Source organism: Taurulus bubalis (genome assembly GCF_910589615.1).
Source record: "Taurulus bubalis genome assembly, chromosome: 11".
NCBI lineage: Eukaryota > Metazoa > Chordata > Actinopteri > Perciformes > Cottidae > Taurulus > Taurulus bubalis.
In genome coordinates this window covers 26,755,872-26,775,434 of record NC_136599.1, presented here as the reverse complement: position 1 = coordinate 26,775,434, position 19,563 = coordinate 26,755,872, and the positions used below count along the sequence as shown (strand labels likewise).

The following is a 19,563-nucleotide window of genomic DNA, read 5'->3' as shown; positions in this document are numbered from 1 at the left end:
GTTTTGTGATACATACTTATGGATGTTGAAAATAAGCGCCTCCCCTCCTCGTGTGGTGAAGCGCTCTCTGTAGAGATCACCATGAGGTGTAAGGTCACTCAGGGACAAACTTCCTAAACTGCCTTGTAAAGCCAGGTCGCCATCTATAATCACAAGACATAATTTAGTAATATTAAACATCTAATTATGTTCACAAGTAAACCAATGTACATAGAAGGCAATGATGTTGTGTGAAGGGCTGATTATTATCGAAGCAAAGTACATTTTACTTTGTCCATACGCACCCAACATTTCCAGATGAGCAGATAATTTGGACACACTAGCTCTGGCAAGCTCGTTGAGTTTCTTGTTTAGTACAAGAGACAAAGAATGGACCTACAAATTAAAACATGGAAAGGTTAAATTAAACATTCACAGCAGAGCTGACATTTGAAGCCACACCAAGAAAAACAGAGACCAGAAATAAGAATGAAACATTTCCAGAGGAATGAGTTAGTAATCACCACACTGGATGTTGTATTACCATCCAATAATCTGTCATTATAGAAAATATCTCTGTGAAATAAAGCCACTACAGTCATATAGCTTGTAGCGCCGTCACTGCGAGCTAAACACTCAACGTTTGCTGTCCTGGCTCCTCAATGGTGCAATGAGCTCCTCATTGACATCAGGACAGCAGGAAGTCTCTACATCTTCCACCGTGAACTAAAAACACATCTTTTCCGATTACACCTTGAATAAGAAAGGTAGCACTGTCGTAGTGTCACTTTAGTAACACTTATTATTACTCTTACTGATAACACTTTATAGTTTAACTTTGTTGAAGAAATTGTACTTTCTGGATTCTTGTTGTTCTCATGGTTGAATGCACTTATTGTAAGTCGCTTCGGATAAAAGCGTCAGCTAAATGAATGTAATGTACAATAACTATCTCATACCTCTATCAATGGTGAAACATTGATTTTCAATGGTGAAAAGCAGACACATTTCTAAATCCTATCCTTGCATTGAGTAAGTTAGAGTAAAAAACAATGAAACTAAAATAATATACATGTATAGTTATATTTTTGTACTTTAGCTGTCTATAGAAAAAGAACTTAGCAAATCTATCTTACGGTTTTGAGATATTTCACTCATAACCTGCTGTGTTGCTGGATCAGTGGATCACCAAAGTCAGTAGCTATCATCCTCTGAATATACATGTCTGAACAAAATGTAACAGTGTTTCATGCCGCTGCAGAATTATGAGCACCACTGCTAAAATTGCATACAATCATTATTATGCGCTGGTGGTTCAGCGAGTGCAGGGCTTAGCATTTTAGCATCTTTTGCACAGACACGCCATTTCGGTCTAGTGACCTACCTTTAGGTCCACTTTGGTGTTGACGCCATCTGTGGTCTCCTCTTCACTGAGGTCTGGCTCGTACAGAGGATGTCCGGGCTCAGTTGGAGGGGACATAGGGGGCACCTTCACTGCATGATTATTGGCCGTGGAGCCAATACCAAAGAAGTCTAGGATAACCACCCAGGTCTGCAGTGTGATCAAAACGTCCAGGCAGTTAAAGTCCACGTCCACGCTTCGGCCCACTCTGCCATAGCGTGTTTTAAACTCAGGGTGGTTCTGGTCCACCAGCAGCACATTGATATGAACTAAGGAGTCATCAAAGTCTGGGGGTGGCTGAGGGGACGGTGTGTGGTAGGTAGGAGAGGGAGGTGGAGTACTGGGACACTCCGGTTCCCTCTTGGATTTGCGACTGCTAGCTGAAGGGGTGCTGGGATGCCTCTGGTAGAGCTGGAAGACATTCTGGGCCTCCTCCATGTGAGCAGGCAGGGAGCGGGGCATGTCTGGGAACAGGGCATTGGAAGCTGATGGACAGCTTTGGGAAAGGTACTCCTTTGGACTGAAGGTGGAGGGCTTGGGTGCTCCGCGAGACACCATTAAATGTTTGTACTTTGACTCAGGGTTCGGTTCCAGAAGGTCCTCCATTAGCAGCGAGCGCAGAGCCAGCTGGACTGCCAGTAGATGAGGGTGGTCTTTGGTAAAGTCCCCCTCCAGATCTTGGAAACGCAGGCTGACCAAGCCCTGGGAGCCCTGAGACAGGTCTGCACTGAGCTGGACTTGCAGTTCTGCCACGTGTAAGGTGACTTTTAGCTGGGTGAATGAGGTGTGCAGAGAAGGTTGGTGAGACTGTAGAGGCAAAGGGGAGGAGAGCGACGAGTGGGAAAAGTTGAGATAGGGAGGGTCCCTTGCAAATAGGCCTCCCTGAGGGTCAGGAAAACGGTGCGGTCTGGTGGAAGAAGGAGTTGGTGGAGGGGGTGTGGGCGGTTGGCTGGGTGTGACACGTTGCTCCTCAATCAGGGACAAATTGTCCAAGGTCTGGAGGACTTGTTCATACACAGGCTTGCACAGGAACACCTAGAACCAGAGCATCAAATATTGACACAATTAATAACCCCAGTCAGAAACTCCACATTAAAAACGTAATTTAACAGATGTTTTCACATATTCTAGTTGAGTAGACCTCTGTTCAACTAGACGTGGCGGTGGAGCTATACTGGATGGTCACCAAACTCCATGCACTAATAGTAATAAAGGTGTGATGTGTGCTGCACTAATAAGAGTTGATGACATGTGGTCTAATGAGCCAAAACAATTATTATTACCACCAGTGATAGTTTACCATGGATGTGCAGGTCCTTTCAACACTTTAAACAAAGATTCTGCTCCTGTGAAGATGGCTGCTACATCTAATGCAATATAATCTACTATACTGTACTTTAAATCTTCTCATATTGTCTGTGGTCTTTAACGATATCAACTACAGAGGAACCAGGCCTTTGTCTAAAACAGGCTTAAATTAGAGGCGTGTCGTTATTCCAGCTTATTTCAGGAAGAAGCCGCTTGATTTAATTGTTGATATAAGCGCCACACTCCCTGCTCATGCGTGGTCTTGATTGATTCAGGACAATGTTCATGTCCATGGCATTATTCCTCAGCAGAAGTCATGTTATACTCACATGGTGTTGCTCTGAATTTCTCTTTTTACTAAGAGTGAAAACAATCACTTTCTAAATAATTCCAGTTGTTCTACTTGCTGCTTTTTTCATTCAGTGCAAAGTTAAAATAAATGCATACATACATACCTTTCCTGGAGGCCTTTGTTAACATAAATTTGCAATAACACTTGTAGTTTAACAATAATGGAAAGAAGTAAATTGGAATTAATGAGTATTTAAGAACAGTATATTTGTTAAAAGGAGTAAGAGAGCAGCAGAGTGGTGGTGAGAGTATGACATGACTCTTGTACTGATGGAATAAGTGCTGTAAAAGCCATTTACCGAAAACCCATTGTAATAAAGCCAATTCCCATATTTGGAACTGGCGTTTCTTAGTTCAAGCTGGAAACTATCTAAATACTGCGAGTATTTGAGACTTGTATATTGTTTGAGTAGCTGTTTATATTTGAGAGTTTACAGTATTGATATGGTATATACCTGAACAGGGTTGACAAATTTGCCCTCAATTCTTAGTAACCCTGTGCTCTTGCAGGGCTCCTCTGCGGTGAGGAAGGAGAACTGGGTGTCTTCATCAACGGGAACTTTCTCCAGGGTGAACTGTATAGTGGTGTCTTTCAATATATGGAAAGCTGATGAAGAAAATGGATTACGTGAGCATGCATCACAAGCTGCATATAAACATTACATATCAAACCTTTGCATTATTTGCATTACCAAGCACATGAGAACACATTTGCAACATTCTCACCTTTTCCACGGCTAAGTGATTCAAAGAAGTCATGACGTGTGAACTGTGGTTCCTCCTGATTGATGCTTCCATTGAGGGATGGTGACATGCCGCCAGCCTTATCCCCTCTGAGTGCCCTCTTCAAGACCAAATGACTCATGTTGACTGAATACAGTCGAATATCCCTCACCAACACCTGCAACCTCTCTCCTTCAGAGTCTTGCCCAGTCACAAAATTCTGGATTGTTATGCTTCCCAGGTGACCAACCAAGAGCTCAGGGTGTCCAGGTTTACGTGGAATGGAAACAACTGGTGATTCAATGCTGATATTAAGGGTCAGCTTCACCAAGAATGTGTCCAAGGCGGATTCAGGTTCTTCCCTGGGAAGATCCTCCTCCTCCTCAAATGTATAAGGCCAGCTCTGACTCTGGGTTCGAGTTCTCCGTGAGGGAGTCTCAAAGAGCGAAACCATACCGCTGTACTCTGCCGTCTTGGTGGCTAGAACTGTTGACACTTTGGTGGCAGCATTTTTCAGCATGGAGCGGAAATTGTCTTCTACCTCATTGGCAGACAGACTCAGCTCCTTCAGAAACTTGGCTGAGTGGTTATAGTGCAACGAGGCCATTTGAAGTTGCAAGGAACATTCCCCCTGGGATTTCTCCATAAGGCGAAAATCTAAAGCTTCTGAGGAAGAACCTCCTGTGTCAGCAAGAAATGTTATTCCGCCGAGAGTTGAGGGACTGTCCGCACTACCAATGCTGACCACAAACTGGCTTCTGCCTCCTTCCTGGGTCAGGTCCACCAACTGCATGGACCCGAGTGAACCATTGATGTCCAACCGACTGCCCATGGACACATTGACCTTGGTGGCAGTGATGCAGGCAGTAGCAATCTTCAACCCTTTCTTCTCAGCACCCAGGACTGTGCCAGTGGACACTGTCCGAAGGAGTAGCAGGTTAAGACGGTGGATCTCCACGGTCAGCTCTTTGTTCTGGTCATAGGTGGCCTGATATGTCCCATCCTCTTCCTCACTGCAAGGCTGTGTTGTGTGTTGTTGCACTGACGATGTCCAAGAGCTTTCTTCTTTGGGAAAAGACTTCTGGAGGAATTTGAGCAGCTCTACCATGGTTTCAGGGTTGAGAATAATGTCCAAGTTATTGACCTGCATGCTTGTCACCTGAAGGGAGCTATCCAGGTTCATGGAGGGGCAGTCTGAGCTCACAAACTGGTATTCAAGCTTAATGAGGGCCTCCTGGTCTTTGAGAAAAGAACTGAAGGGGGAGATTCGATCCATGGGCATACCAGAGGACGACTCCGTATGATGGCCCTGATGCTCAGGGGACCTGCCATCAGACGACACAGGGGACGAAGGCTGGCTCTCTTGGAGGCTGCCCGTGGGTATGTCAAAACTGAGATTCTTATGAGAAGCCACAAGGAGATCAAAGTCTGAGCCGTAGGTCTGTAAGGTGTCCACCAGCATAAGACCATGGACAGTCAGAGAGACTTCAGCATCATAAGGGCGCTTGACAAAATGAGCATTTGTGCCAAATACCTTGAGAACAGATATGTAGCGCCCGTCGCTTTCTACACCAAGCTGCATGTAGTTAATGTTGAATTCAGCTAATAGTAGACGGGATTCCACCAGGACTTCCCGTGTGTGCTGCTCTAAAGTCATCACGCTCTGGGTCAGGTTCTTGGCTGAACCGTGAAGCTTCCAGGAGCTGTCCTCCCTCTGAAAGATCTTATCATGACGGAGGGTAAGGGGGTCGGGTGACCTTATAAGTGGGCTTCTCTCTTGGCTTTTGTCCCCTTCACTCATAGATGGACTGCTTAGCCTAGCCAGACAACTCCTGAGGGCGGTCATCTTTTCAAGGTTGATATGGACCTTGAGGTCTGGTAGAGTTCCTGACAGCACAGCCCCAGGGAGCTGGGGGTCTGATGTGTAGCGAAGTCTCTGCTCAAGTTCCAGCAGCACATTGAACTTCTCTACCACGTGAGTAGGCCCAACCTCACTCTCTTGAAGATGTTTCCAGTTGTCCTTACAGCGACCAACCATTATCTGGAGATCCTTAAAGGACAATGTGTATTTTTCATAAAGCTTTCTGCTGTAGGCCTGTGTACTTTCAGGGGATCTGAGGCTGGAAAGGTCAGGGCTTTTGAGCTGTTCTTTGAAAGGCACATCTAGTTCAGGTGAGGGAGACTCTGGCGGGGTGGCAAGGGGTGTCTGGTACTCATCATCACTCATGTCTTCCCTCTCAGGTTGAGTAGCCTTTGAGCTGGCCTTAGTGTCATCTTCAAAGACAAGGAATAACAACATGTAGGAGTTAGAAACCTCTATAAGCAAACAAATGAAGATATTTGAGTCCATACTTTTTATTTTTGATTTGATAAAATGGTTGCCTGTTTTACCTTGAGAGTTTGTGAGAAGAATCCTGCCTAAATCAACCACAACTAGCATTGGATCCTCTGACTGGAAGTCATCAGGGAAAATCACCTGGGGCGCGCAGATGTCCAACCTCATGGTCCAGCGCTTACTGTTTTCCTACAAAGCAAACACATCAGTGGCATTTAGAAAAGATTCAACTGCCAATTATTTCATGTTACATCCAGCATATCACTCTTACGATAAACTCTCCCACGAGAAGCTGATCAATGGTTTGTCGGATCTCTGCCTTGGTCTGCATCTTCAGCTTATTGTACTGCCTCCTGGCAGCCTCGGCCACTCTCAGCTCCAACTCTGACTGATATCCAAAACCTGATGGTCAAAGAATTATCATAATCATAAAATAATATCATAAATCTGCTGGTATTCAAATGTATCAGAAGTAAATTACAAATTAAACTAGTATTACTTGGTTTGAATTAACTCAGAATGCGGGTGAGTAATGTTGTTTCTTTGAAGTTATGGTGAAAGATTTTATGAATTGCTATACTTCTCTTATCAGGGTTCACACAGAAATGTTTTTTTTAATAATCAGAATTTAGTGGGACATTTTAAATTCCTACTTTTTTCCTTATTGTTTGAATTTGCTTTGTTCTTGAAATCAGTTTTGTATTTTACTTTAAAAAAAAGCTGTGATGTAGATTGGAATAAAGAGAGAAAAAGACAAAACAATTACATCTGTATAGGAAACAGTTAGAGTATACGTCTGTAGATTGATTACTCAGTACAGTTCTATGTATTTTGTATTTACAATACAAAATGTGTGCACTCCAAAAAGGGGCAGTGCGTTTCAGTGCTTACCTGAGGTATGAACTCTTCCTTTATAGAAGAACTCAGTCACTTTCTTGATTGCTTGTGGGTTGTAGATGATGTTCAATGGACTAGTGTTCACTTCCAGTCTCCTCTCAAACTTACACCTTACAGGGTTACGCTCATAAATCATCTCAAACACTGGTGATGGTGAGCACTCTGCATTGCATCCTGACAACACAAAAACAAAACAAACTGGTATCTATTCAATGAAAGCTGGGGGGAGTATGGTGCGTTAATGCTCACACTGCCACCACATCATACTGTAAGAGATGTTGGAAAGCCCTGCACGTGCCCCTGGAGGCTGGATATAGACTAAACATTTTGGATGGACTGAAAATACTGATGAGGACTGCCCTACGCGTTGATGATTTCAAGTCTCCAAATTAAAACACATGTCAGCTATTTTTTTATGTCATTGCACACAGAGCAAGACAGAATAATAGCAGAGCAAGCTCTAAACTTATACAAACTATACAGCAAGGAATCTCATCTTCCACAATGCCACAAGTTTCAAGTATTGCAGTGTCTACTACGGTTTAATTGAGAAAAAATTGGCAGGTTCGAACCTAATTAACATGATTATATCATAGTGCTTTATTTAGGCCTATCTCCTTAAGAGCTTGTATCTTTCTGCCCCCCGTTGAGTCCAGCCTTAAACTTCCCAGCCAATGCTTTCAGAAGAAAAGTCGGGCAAGCTGTGGAATTCACCTTCAGAAGCAAAGTCATGAAGTTTTAAGCCTTCAACTATTCATTTCCAACAGATAGAAGCAGAAAGAAAGACTCTGGACATGATGTCATGCATCTACAGACAGTGTTTAAGGACCTGCCAAGGGTTGAAAAACTCTCGACTCTAAAAAGGAAAAGCTTGCTACATATCACAAAAAAGCTACAGAGAAATCTTACCAGAGGAACTGCTGGACTGTCCAGATGGCTGGTTCATAGCAACAACAACTTTGTCCTACATCAAGTGACAGATGTAGAAAATACGAGAAGCATGATACAACACACAGAAAGACCATGATATTTGTCTTTTTTTCTACTGAGTTTTTTAAACTTTTCTCTACATTCTGAGCTCTCTGCCCAGCCCGGTCCATCTCTGCTTACCGTTTTGGGAGACACCAGGACGGGGAAGATGGTGCCCTGAGTAGTCAAGTCTCTCAGGAACAAACCACCCAGCTTGACAGACAGCAGGGAGGACTCGGAGCGAGGGAGGGACTCCAAAATCACCTTCACACCTGTAGAGGCAAGGTCACAGTCAATGAGAGGCTGCAGTGCACATGCTCAGAGTCTATGGGACAAAAACACCTTTAACTCAGTTGACTACGCATCCAGAGCAGTAAAGTAATCATGAGTCTCGACCAGTAGTCAAGGAGTTTTAAAAATCACATACTTCTAGCCCTTCATTTTTTACCTGTAGAATCTCTTGTATTGTAACTAACGATTAATCAATTCATCTGTTCATTCTCTTCACAATGATTTGAGTCATGTTTTGCTCTCAATACACTTTAAAAAAAAAAAAAGGTTTAAGTGCCCATCAAGGGTCCAAGATGTGCGATTAACAGTCCAAACCAGGAAGATATTCAGATAAATATGATATAAAGCAGCTTAAACCTGAGAATGATCTTTTATCAAGGAAAATGTCAACCAATCAATTATCAAAATAGAGCATTGAGAATTAAGCTTGACAAGTATGATGACATGTATAGTAAGATGATCATCAACCATCGTAATCACCATCAACCATATGTAATGTAATGTAACCAGTCACCAACAGATGTCCCATGGTTGTGAGCGATTCAATAAGCAGGATGGGAACATGGAATTGGATTTAGGCATAATTTTGTATAAAGATCCTTGATTTGTAAAATATGAAATGAAAATGTTTTATTATATCACTATGTTAATCCATATGGTTATATACATTTACTTTACAGCAACATTTCATACAGTTCACCCATCCCTAACTAATGGGGCGGTGGTGGCCGAACGGTTCCTAAACCTGGTTGTGGGAAGTGAAAAACGGGGAAGCCCTTAAATCTGCTCAGTGATCAGATAATAATTGTGCTGGGCAGCTTCCAGGTGTGACTGGAACTGTCATGGGAGCATTGCTCTCAGAAAACACTGCATCTGTGTACCTGAGAACTCCAGCTGGATGACCCCGCTCTCGTGCAGCACGCCCCCCCTCCTGTCCTGGTGGGAGAGCGTGACTCCACCCTTCTCCAGTAAGAACTCCAGGCGGGCAAACAGGTGATCTCGCCTGGTGAACGTGTTCAGAGTGTGAGAGTCCTCCAACGGGTCAAACAGGTCTTCTGTCTCTGCTGGAGAAGCATGATGTCATCAGGGTCAGCAGCCAGAAGGCACAGAATATGATTTCAACCAACACTACAGAACACCAGAGTCAAGACTTCCACCAATTATATGATGGAACTGAATATATAACGCAAATAAAATGAAATATAAAAAAGCCCTTCTCTGGCCACAGACAGGCGTGAGCTTCTCACCTAAAATGTCCCAGGAGGATGGGCTTGGCAGGAGCTCTTCAGGCCTGTCTGGGTACTGGGAGTCTCCATACCAGCCCCCCCAGCCTGGGAACCAAGACTGCAGGTACTGGATCATTCCTGAGCTGCCACTCTTGGGGATGGATGTGGTGGGTAAACAGGGCTGGGGGTCACTGCTGGGCTCTCGCACGTTCTGGAAAATAGGCACAGGAAGAACACAGGCTGAAACTATAACTAAGACGCCTTCAGAGGATCAGTGAATGTTTGATGGATGATTGTGGCGGTCAACTTTGTGTCATCAGCTGAAAGCTCAGAAAGCTCAGTGAAGGTCACTGGAAATGTTGGAAATTGTATTTTATACACAACTGAACAACTTGTGCATGAATCATCTCAGCTCACCTCTGCCATCTCTTCCTGCTTTCGAAACCAGTCATGGACAACTTCTCTGAGACACTGCAGCTCCTCTAACGTTTGCTCCTCTTCCACTCGCTCCAGCTCACTCTAGGTGATGAAGACAAGCTCAGGCATCAGTGCAATACAATTTGTGTGAAAGTACATCATCTCTGTGATTGGTAAGCTGTGTAGATGTGAGAAAGGAGCCCGGGTTTTAACTTTCTGACACAACTAAGAATGTCTCACTGTTTCCGTTATCCCTGAATCTACCCACTTCCACGGCTTGTTGTCCACGCCACCTTCTAGTGTGGGCCGTTCAGAACAACTAGAAACATTTTTTACTTCTGACCTGGTCGTAAAAAATGCTTCTTTTCTCGTATAACCTGCCACTTAGGGCAGAAACTAATTACTATTTTCATTCCTGCTGAATCCGCTGATTCTATCAATCATTGAATCATTTCAATAATTAATCATCTGGTCTATTTTACATTACTGAAAAAAGTGAAACATTTCTCACAGGCCAAAGTGAGTTCTTCAAGTAACTGGTTTTGTCAGACCAACAGTCCATAACTCAAAGATAGTATTTACTGTCATAGATGACCACATATTCACATTTGTGAGCCTAGAAAGTAGACATTTGCTAGTTGCATTTTATTTTTTTACTGTTGATCAAGAACTGCATCAATAAACAGATCCTTTCAGCTCTAGAAAGCTTCTTAGTGTCTGTTTTTGATGTGCAAATGTGTTTGAGTCAGATGTGAGTACACAGGGTTGTGAGAGGACTTGGCCACCAGAAGCGCTGTGGAGCTATGTGCTGAAGTGTTGACTGATTACATGCTATTCACCCCACATTAACAGTCAGTAGTAAGACACCAAAAAATGTAACAAGGGGGCATATGTGTATAGGAATCAACCCTCTGCATGCACAGTGCATTCTGTGCAGCCACCCTACTGCTGTCAGGTGAGTTTATATATTACTAGAGTGAATATATTTGATGTGTTTTATGATGTCAGTGAACCAGCAGGTGGTAGCCTAAAGTAAAGTAAACAGTTTATAATTTCTTAACACATCTAGGTTTTGCTAGCTGTGACCATGTGGGATGTAGCTTGATGTAGCATGCTAGTAAAACATTTCTTTGATAAATACATTTTCCACTATAAACCCTAAGTTAGCATACAGTTCACAATCTGCTAGATACATGCTGGTATATTTGCCTGCGCACCTTTTATTTCTTTCCATTTTATTCCTGTTAATTCCCATGTGAATTTGTAATATTCCTGGAATTTTGTAACCCTAATTGGGTCTATCCATTGTTTAAAATTAAACAATGGATAGACCCAATTAGGGTTACAAAATATAATTATTGCTTAATTGAACTGTACAACTCCCGAAAAGCTTTGTGTACATCCTCTTTAGATCTGTGACATTGTTAAATCTGAGCGTTTTCCTGAGTTGTGTAAGTAAAATAAAGGGAATGCGAGGGACAATAACCAAAAACATTTGGTAGTTTTTGTTGCTCAGACTCATATTTGGGTTGTGTTTAAAGATATGAGCAATATATTTCCTTAAATGTTTGTTGATAGATCATTACAGTGTAGTACCTCTTCCTGCGGACTCAGTGGGACTACTTTGAGCCTTCTGAAGTAGAGGCTGGTGTAGGTCTGGGCATCTCGTGCCCGCTGCAGGGCAAAGCCCCAGCTGCCTCGCCGCCGCTGCTCCCTGATCTCACTCAGGTTGGCCTGGATGGCAAAAATCCACCACTTCCGGCAGCTGCAAGGAAAAACAATGTATTACAGACTCAGATCTGATTCAAGGATCAAATGACTTTTCCCACTAAATAAGCGTGAACTTACCTCCCAGAAATCGGCACTTTTGGTCTCCACTTCCGGTAAACCATCTCTCTCTCCCGACGGTCCACCTCTTTAAGGAACGCCATGATCTGCTGGTATTGGACCTACGAGAGAACAAACATCCCTCAGTCACTGCTCTGTCAGCATGCTCAGTAGACTGCAGATATCAATCTCCACTAACAAACAAACAAAAGCTGAATCACACTTTTTGTCCAGTAGTCCCTCCCGCCCCCCTTTCAGTCAAGATGCCTTGTTACTGGGGTAGATCACCATGGTTACTTATGCTGAACACATGACCTGCGACTCGTATAAAAGCTCCGCCTACTGACCAATCAAAGCTCGGTACATTGAGCGTAAATTAATATTCCATAAGTATGAAGAAGTTAAAGCCATAATTCAGACTAAAAGCAACACAGTTTAAAATGACACATAAACAAAAACAGCGGGCAATAAATCGCTGACTGTGTGAATGAACAGATTTATAATATCACTGCTTCATCTAGAGCACGATAGATCTGACTATAATTACATGTGTGTATTATATTAAGTTCATGTGTAGCACATGTATTCTGATGGCTTGTGACTTTAGCCATATTCTTTCATCTGTAACCTCGGCGCTGTAAATAAAAAGAAAATCTGAATATATTCTTCCATTGAATATTATAACATAGATGTAGGTTCTTTCAGAAATCTTTAAATATTCCCTCTACCTCTAATATCTGATCTAATATCTAATAGCTGATTATACAATAACCCTTCCAAAAGAAGTAATTCAATAATCAAAATTGTGTGTTTAATAGTCAGTGAATACTTTTAGTCGTTTTGTTTTAGACCTGCATGTGAATAAAGATTAAAAACACTAGTGCATCTGGGAATGAATACAACTTGACTAAATAATAAAGAGAAACTCATTAATAAGGTGCTTCGCTGACTTTGGAAAACGGCAAGTCACAGCAGGGGCCTACAGGTAAATGGTTTTTAGTAATAAAATGTGAATTGTTTATTATTTCAACTGTTTCTATTTACATAGGTTTATGTTTGAAGATGAAAAATCTGAAAAAGTAAAACGATCATTGGTCTCCTCTAGGAATTTCAGGCTGGTGTCTTATAACACTCAGTGGTATAACCTGTGGATTCAGCTTCCATATGACAGCTCAGGGCATCAGGCGTTCCTACATACCTGTGTCAGGCGTAAGGACATGGGCTCCAGCTGAACTTGGCCTTCGATCCGAGGGGTGTGTCGGGACCTCAGAGGCTCCTTGGAGGTGTTTCTCCTGAGCAGCACGGAGGCACACACTGGTTCAAAGATGTACTGATGCTCCCGGCTCTGCATGCACTGGGTCATCGCATCCTGTGCAGTGACAAAACCATCAGCACTTTCTTGTCGGCTGGGCGGTATGGCCAAAAATTCATATCACGGTATTTTGTAAGATTCTGGTTTTCACGGTATTTTTTTTTGAGTAAACACATTCATTCCGCTTGTTGTTCACCGCTCGCTAGCCAACTCGCTCGCAACTGGCCAGCGAGTGGTGAGCAGCTGTTTGTATGCTGGTACATAGAAGGTGTAAGGAAGCTAAACTTGAAAGGATTTAGGACCCAGGGGAATGTAGGTGAAAAAAAACAGACAGACCGGAACGGTCTTCTTGTTGTGATAGTGGGCGAGCTGTACCCAGCATGCAGTTTGTCGGTGTAATTTTATAAATGTTAGTTATTAGTGTTACAAATAGTTTGTGACACAACAGTGGTGTTTTACCACATTAACTGGTGTTTTACCCTGTTAACGAGTGTTAGTTGTGGGTTATTAATTGTAAAGTTATAACCATGACTAAAGTTATAACCATGACACGTAAGTTGCTCCGACCGCGGTGAACAATATATTTTGCTGGCTGCTGAAGAGCAACAACAGTTGTTACGGCGATGTACTGGTATGACGGTATATGTAAATACACCTGGAAGTCACTTCTAACCCCAAGTACAACAAATCCCTATTAATGCTGTGTGCCGTGCGGTGTGCGTTAGTACGATCTAATACTCTCCAGGGAGCCGAATTGTTGAAGTCCATCGAGTCTCTGACCTGGATCTGATTTGCGGGCAGCTTTCCCAGAATTTCACATTGAGTATCCCAGTAGACGCTGAAGTCTTCAATCTCCAGCTGCTTTTGTCGGAGGAGCTTCTGGACCTTCAAATCAAAATAAAATCTCTGTTAACCTCAAATACAGACCTGTGGTAGTCCTGAACCACCCACGACATAACGATACTTACAACATATGGCTCTCATAAATAAAGGGAAGGGTGCTCCGATGATCAGGACGTTTTGGGCCAATCCCTGGGAGCAGTATCGACCGACACGATCACTTACCACAGGCTTTATTTGAAGCCTGCTTATTGTGTAGCATTATTTATTCAGTGTGTAATACTTTGACTACTGCTGCTAATATTTAGACTATTACTACTACTCCTACAACTACCACGACTACTGCTACAACTACCGCTACTGCTACTACAACTACCACTACTACTGCTACTCCTATTACTACTTACTACTACAGCTATTAGTATGACTACTACTAGGGGCGACTGTGGCTCAGTGTTGTGCAGGGTCGTCCTTCAATCAGAGGATCGCCGGTTCAATCCCCGGCTCCGCTAGCCCATGCCGATGTGCCCTTGAGCAAGACACTTAACCCTAAATTGCTCCCGTAGCTGCGCTTACGGTGTATGAATGGTTGATAATCTGATGTGGCACCTTCATGGTAGCTCCTATCATTAGTGTTTGAATGGGTGAATGACGTCATGTAATCTTAAAGCACTTTGAGTGATCGGAACACTAGAAAAGCGCCATACAAGTACGGGTCGAATACTACTTCTACTCATACTACCGTTATTTCAACTTCTCTCTCCTTTCTTGGATTGTAATTCATCTCTTGGATTATTTAGATCAGGGGTGCCCAATACGTCGATCGCGATCTACCAGTCGATCGCGGAGGTAGTGCGGGTAGATCGCATGCCATTAAAAAATAATAATAATTGAAAAAAATTAAAAAAACTTTAGCGACAAAACCCAGCTCCCAGTGTGCAAATTAATGTCAATCACTACGGACGCTGCGCCCGCAATGGTTGGCCGCTTGAATGGATGTATTGCCAAGTACAGGGAGATGTTTTCCCCGACTTCCTTAATTACCACTGCATAATACACCAACAAGCATTATGCGCTACAACGCTAAACATGAAAGAGATCACGGATGTGGCAACAAAGATCGTCTAATCGAGCGAGAGCTCTTCAAAGACGGATGTTCTGTGCGCATCTGGAGAAGGACTGCAGCCACTCTGACCTCCTGCTGCACACTGATGTGAGACGGCTTGTAGAGCTCTGTCCGGAGATACAGGAGTTTCTCCATGTTGTTAAACATGCAGAATACAACCAACTAAGAGCATGTCAATATGCTCACGTTTCTGAATTACAATTTAAAACGTGTGTCAATTGTGTGTTCCCCTGAAGGAGGGAGCAGCAAGACGTGGGACTGTAATGAGTCATTTTGATTTACTTGTAAAGCCTTGCGCTTTAATCATCGGGTAGGATGGACAATTTTTTTTAAACTTTTGGACTTTGAATGGCACTTGCAGCCAAGTTATTCTTTAGTTATTTTGCACTTTCAGAGGCTTGATTGCTATGTTGAGTTACCTTTAAAGCTTTATTTGTACTTTTTCTTTACTTTTAAAGCATATTTGCACTTTAATTTGTATTACTATTTAATTTATTTGTTATGATGATGTTCTGATGTTCAGATCTTGTTACTCAAATACATTTGAAGTTCAAATTCCAACATTTTGAGTTACTATTCTTAATTTGCTATGGGAAATAGTCATTAGATTAGTCGATTAATCGAAAAAATAGTCGATAGATTAGTCGTTTATGAAAATAATCGTTAGTTGCAGCCCTAGAGTCAGCCTTTTCCCACATGAAAAAGATTAAGTCCAAACACCGTTCCACCATGACTGATGACCCTTTGGTCTGCCTGACGCTGACTACCAGCAGCTACTGTCCGGACTATGCAACCCTGCTGGTTCCATGCAGTGAAGTCATCAGAGCAAAATGTAATGACCAAAAATGTACAAAATTGTATTGTGTCATAATGGTTCATGCAGTTATGCAAGGTATGCCAATATTGTAAATATAAAGTATACTCTGTATATTTATACATTAATAATGCTTTATATAGATATAAGCATTATTAATGTAGGTAGATCTTTTTGACTTGGTCATTTTAAAAGTAGCTTGTGAGCCAAAAAAGTGTGGGCACCCCTGATTTAGATGATGCAGGTTTGCTTCGAACTTTTCCAATTATCCAGTCTGCCCTCACCCAGGTGCTGTCCAAGACAGCACCTGGGCAACCAGTGACACACACACTACCATGACAACCAGTGACACACACACACACACGGAGCAAACTGACAGTTTGTCAGTTGAATCACCATGGTAACCAGTGACCTGTGTCTATGAAGCAATAGCTGCAAATACAGAAATGACACCTCAGTAACACATTTTACTACTGGTAATGTCGACGTTTCTAGTTCATCCAACTATTCTGGCAACATTTTATATTAAGGGATTCAAAGAGATCGTATCAACTGCTTATTATTTGGCAGGCAGCATATGCAATGTATTCCACTGACAACTGATCGTAGAAAAATTGTCATTTGGTTGACTTTTATAGAGAGCACCAAACAAACTTTTTAGTAATCAAGCCAATATGAGCCAGAGCACCTTTATCATAAATATAAGATACTAAGTTATTACTACAAGAAACACTTCTACGGTGAATGTAATGTATTACTGGCCTACTGCATGTATTACATTTAAAAAAAAAGCTCTTTGGGGTTGTTTTTGGACTACTGTAGCATCTGTATCATGAACATCACTTAAAGTATAAGTCCTCTTAGCCACAAAAAGAAAAAACACATAAAAAAGGAGGTGTGAGTTTAAGTCGCTTTGAATGAACCCTTACCGTCTCTTTGGAAGGGTTCTGAGCAGAAACGTTGTTGATGCAAACCCCAAAGGAAAAGGGTTTCTCTGGGTTGGAGACGTCATCTTCAAATCTAAGATGCACATCTTGGATCTTCAGCTGCACATAAGCATGAGAAAATAAAAGTTCAGTCTGTAACAATAACAACTACCAAATTATTATTTGGAAGACATTTACTTATGCAGGTATTCTGCAGTTTGTATGGGTTACATCTTGTCTATGTTGTGTTTAGTTCTTTTGTATCCTATAAACAGTTAGTTTTCATATGGGTGCTGTAAAAACTGACTCAGGGTTTACTTGCTGGAACCGTTCCTCGTGTTCATACTGGCCATTAAAAGATCAGGCCTTGATTCCTCCTCTGAATGAAAGTGGATGTCTTCCCAAGTTAAAGCCTTTTTAGTGCACATTTTGGAAGATAGTGTAGATACTTGGTTAGACTGACTCAGACTGCTGAAGTCTCATATGTTGTTCCCCATTACTTACATTGAGATCCCTTTTGGAGGAGATATTTTATTGGCCAGCATGAACAGGAAGAAGAATTACAGCAAGTCCTGTTTCAATGTCCATATAGGCACCTGACTGTTGTTTTAGGACAGGCTTGGAAATGTCTCCATTCTAAGAAGCATCGCGATGCGGACATGAGCGATTCTACATCGATGCAGTGACAGAACTTAATCAGGTTTCTTCAATTAATTGATGAAAATGTAGCCATGTGCAGTAATATAGAGACCTGAGCAAGCGATACGGGTTAAGAGTCCTGAGCCTAGTGAAGATTCACAGCTCTAACGGATACAACTGTCCCAGCTCTTGTAATGCTGGATGGCTTACCTCAATGTTCTCCACAATCCTAGTGACCACTGAGGCCGTGGCAGAGTACCAGTAAGACTCCCCCCTCTGTTCACACTCACTCTGGAGGAGACCAACACACAGTCATATACATATATACATACATTATACACACAGACACATATACACACAGTACAAAGACAAAAGTAGAATCGAAGTTAGACACAATAATACGTTAAGGAGACAATGAACACAGAACAAGAAGGCCAAGCTGCAGAATTGGATTCCATTATTGATTTTTTTTTTTAATGACGATTCCGACATGTAAACCGTTTCTGCTGCGACCAGAACAATCTAATAGCAATGCTATCTTTGTCTCACATTTAAACATCTTCGTGAGATCACCAGAAATAATAGTTCAGGAACTTACATTGTGTTGGTGTGAAGTGACTTGCAGCACAAGAAGTGTGTAGCTACTCTAGTGTCACTCTGAGGCTGTAATGCTCATAGAGAGCAGAACACTTGTATGATGGACGGATGACTAATTCTTACCATTAGTGGGACAAACAAAAGCACAGTTCATGATCCAGTGTTCATCCACCTACTTTGAATTTGTCTTCGAGAGCCTTAAGGAGGCGTGTCTTGCGCTCCCTCTCCTCTTCTCTCTCCTTCTCTCCGTCATATTCCTGCTGCTGGGCAGGGCCGATGATCAGGTTGAGCTGGGACATGGAGATGACCCACGGGTCACTGTGAGGCCGGTAGAAAGGGATCTGGAGAGTAATCTTTCCAATGAAGCCTGGAAAGAGACAATGAGACGCATAGATCACACTACAGGAAACAGTCTGTGGGCCATTCCTGATGAAACCAGATGCAAATCAAGTCTTTCTGATCCAGATAAGATGGTGTTTGGGATCATCTCTCCTAACTGTGTGCTGGAAGTGTTGTATTGACATTCAACAGCGTGCTCTCAGAAACACAGCGGCCATCTAAACACCAAAGACTGGAGGAGTCCAGATGCAAATATTATCCGTTACATCAAGAGTTACAACATAAGGATCTGCAAATGTTACAGATCTATGCTGGAGGATACTCAGACTCATTTCATATGAGCGGTGAGAGCAGGCATGCATGATGAAGAATGCTGCTCCTTCGGCTTTACTGTAGAGCACACTTCACCGGACAGGAAAATCCTGATTCAGTTTGTTACGACAGACAGAACTTACTGACAGGCTCTTTGAGACATTTCACATACTAGTCAAAAGAGGAAAACTAAAAAGAGGTTTTCTTTATCGTACAGTAAATGTGCTGCCTTTGTCTTGGAGAGAAGTCCCCACTTTGGTTATCGTTTTTGTTAGTGGCGTTTAAACTTTGTGAGGTCATCAGTGTCTCACCTGCTTTAACTTCAAACGGCAGGTCAAACTCTCGGAGGGCATCTTTCCTCAGAGGGAGGTTCTCCAGCTCCACTGCACCTGAGGAACGACAGGAAACAGACAAGTTCAGACTGACTCACTTTCCCCAACAGGTGTTGATCATTTCAATGAAACCCATTACAATTTGTTGCAACAGTGAGTGAATGATTGTTCCAACATAAAGGATCACTCCACTGGTTTTTAATGTTTGAAAACAGTTTCTGCAATAACATACACTTAGTGGCCAGTATATTAGGTTGCTGTTGTTTGATCATTTTGGAGGGTGCTGTTGAACTGTACTGTGAAGTGCTTGTGTTATTTAGGCTTCCTTTGTCGATTGAAAATGGGTGGATGAAATAATACAGTTCAGCAGAAATCCTTTTCACTTTAATGGATTACTCAGCCAAAGTGTTGAGTATATGCAAACAGATGTTCATACAGAGGAGGAAGAAGGAAAATGTTCATTGTTAAACCAGTGACCAGATAGATGGATGTGCGTATGATTACCTTTCAGCAGGGCGATGGAGAGCTGATCTGTGTTCAGGTTGCTGACATATCTTCCCAGATATGTGTTCAGCACCCAGGCAACAAGGCCCTCCAACAT

At 42.4% G+C, this 19,563-nt stretch overlaps 1 protein-coding gene across 1 annotated transcript in view; it reads right to left on the bottom strand.

Annotated features, from left to right (window-relative positions):
• Positions 1-19,563, bottom strand: part of vps13d (vacuolar protein sorting 13 homolog D) — a gene marked incomplete at its 5' end in the record, with an annotated part of 63,652 nt that extends 44,089 nt beyond the window's left edge. Inside the window, 22 exons of the mRNA XM_079226202.1 lie at positions 17-143; positions 285-375; positions 1,364-2,416; positions 3,496-3,647; positions 3,767-6,037; positions 6,155-6,287; positions 6,370-6,500; positions 6,990-7,169; positions 7,905-7,959; positions 8,106-8,236; positions 9,137-9,319; positions 9,503-9,692; positions 9,899-10,000; positions 11,495-11,663; positions 11,747-11,847; positions 12,924-13,094; positions 13,818-13,922; positions 16,747-16,863; positions 17,593-17,673; positions 18,156-18,346; positions 18,942-19,019; positions 19,467-19,563. Of these exons, the coding sequence (XP_079082328.1) occupies positions 17-143; positions 285-375; positions 1,364-2,416; positions 3,496-3,647; positions 3,767-6,037; positions 6,155-6,287; positions 6,370-6,500; positions 6,990-7,169; positions 7,905-7,959; positions 8,106-8,236; positions 9,137-9,319; positions 9,503-9,692; positions 9,899-10,000; positions 11,495-11,663; positions 11,747-11,847; positions 12,924-13,094; positions 13,818-13,922; positions 16,747-16,863; positions 17,593-17,673; positions 18,156-18,346; positions 18,942-19,019; positions 19,467-19,563 (5,909 nt within the window). The remainder of the gene's footprint in view (positions 1-16; positions 144-284; positions 376-1,363; positions 2,417-3,495; positions 3,648-3,766; positions 6,038-6,154; positions 6,288-6,369; positions 6,501-6,989; positions 7,170-7,904; positions 7,960-8,105; positions 8,237-9,136; positions 9,320-9,502; positions 9,693-9,898; positions 10,001-11,494; positions 11,664-11,746; positions 11,848-12,923; positions 13,095-13,817; positions 13,923-16,746; positions 16,864-17,592; positions 17,674-18,155; positions 18,347-18,941; positions 19,020-19,466) is intronic.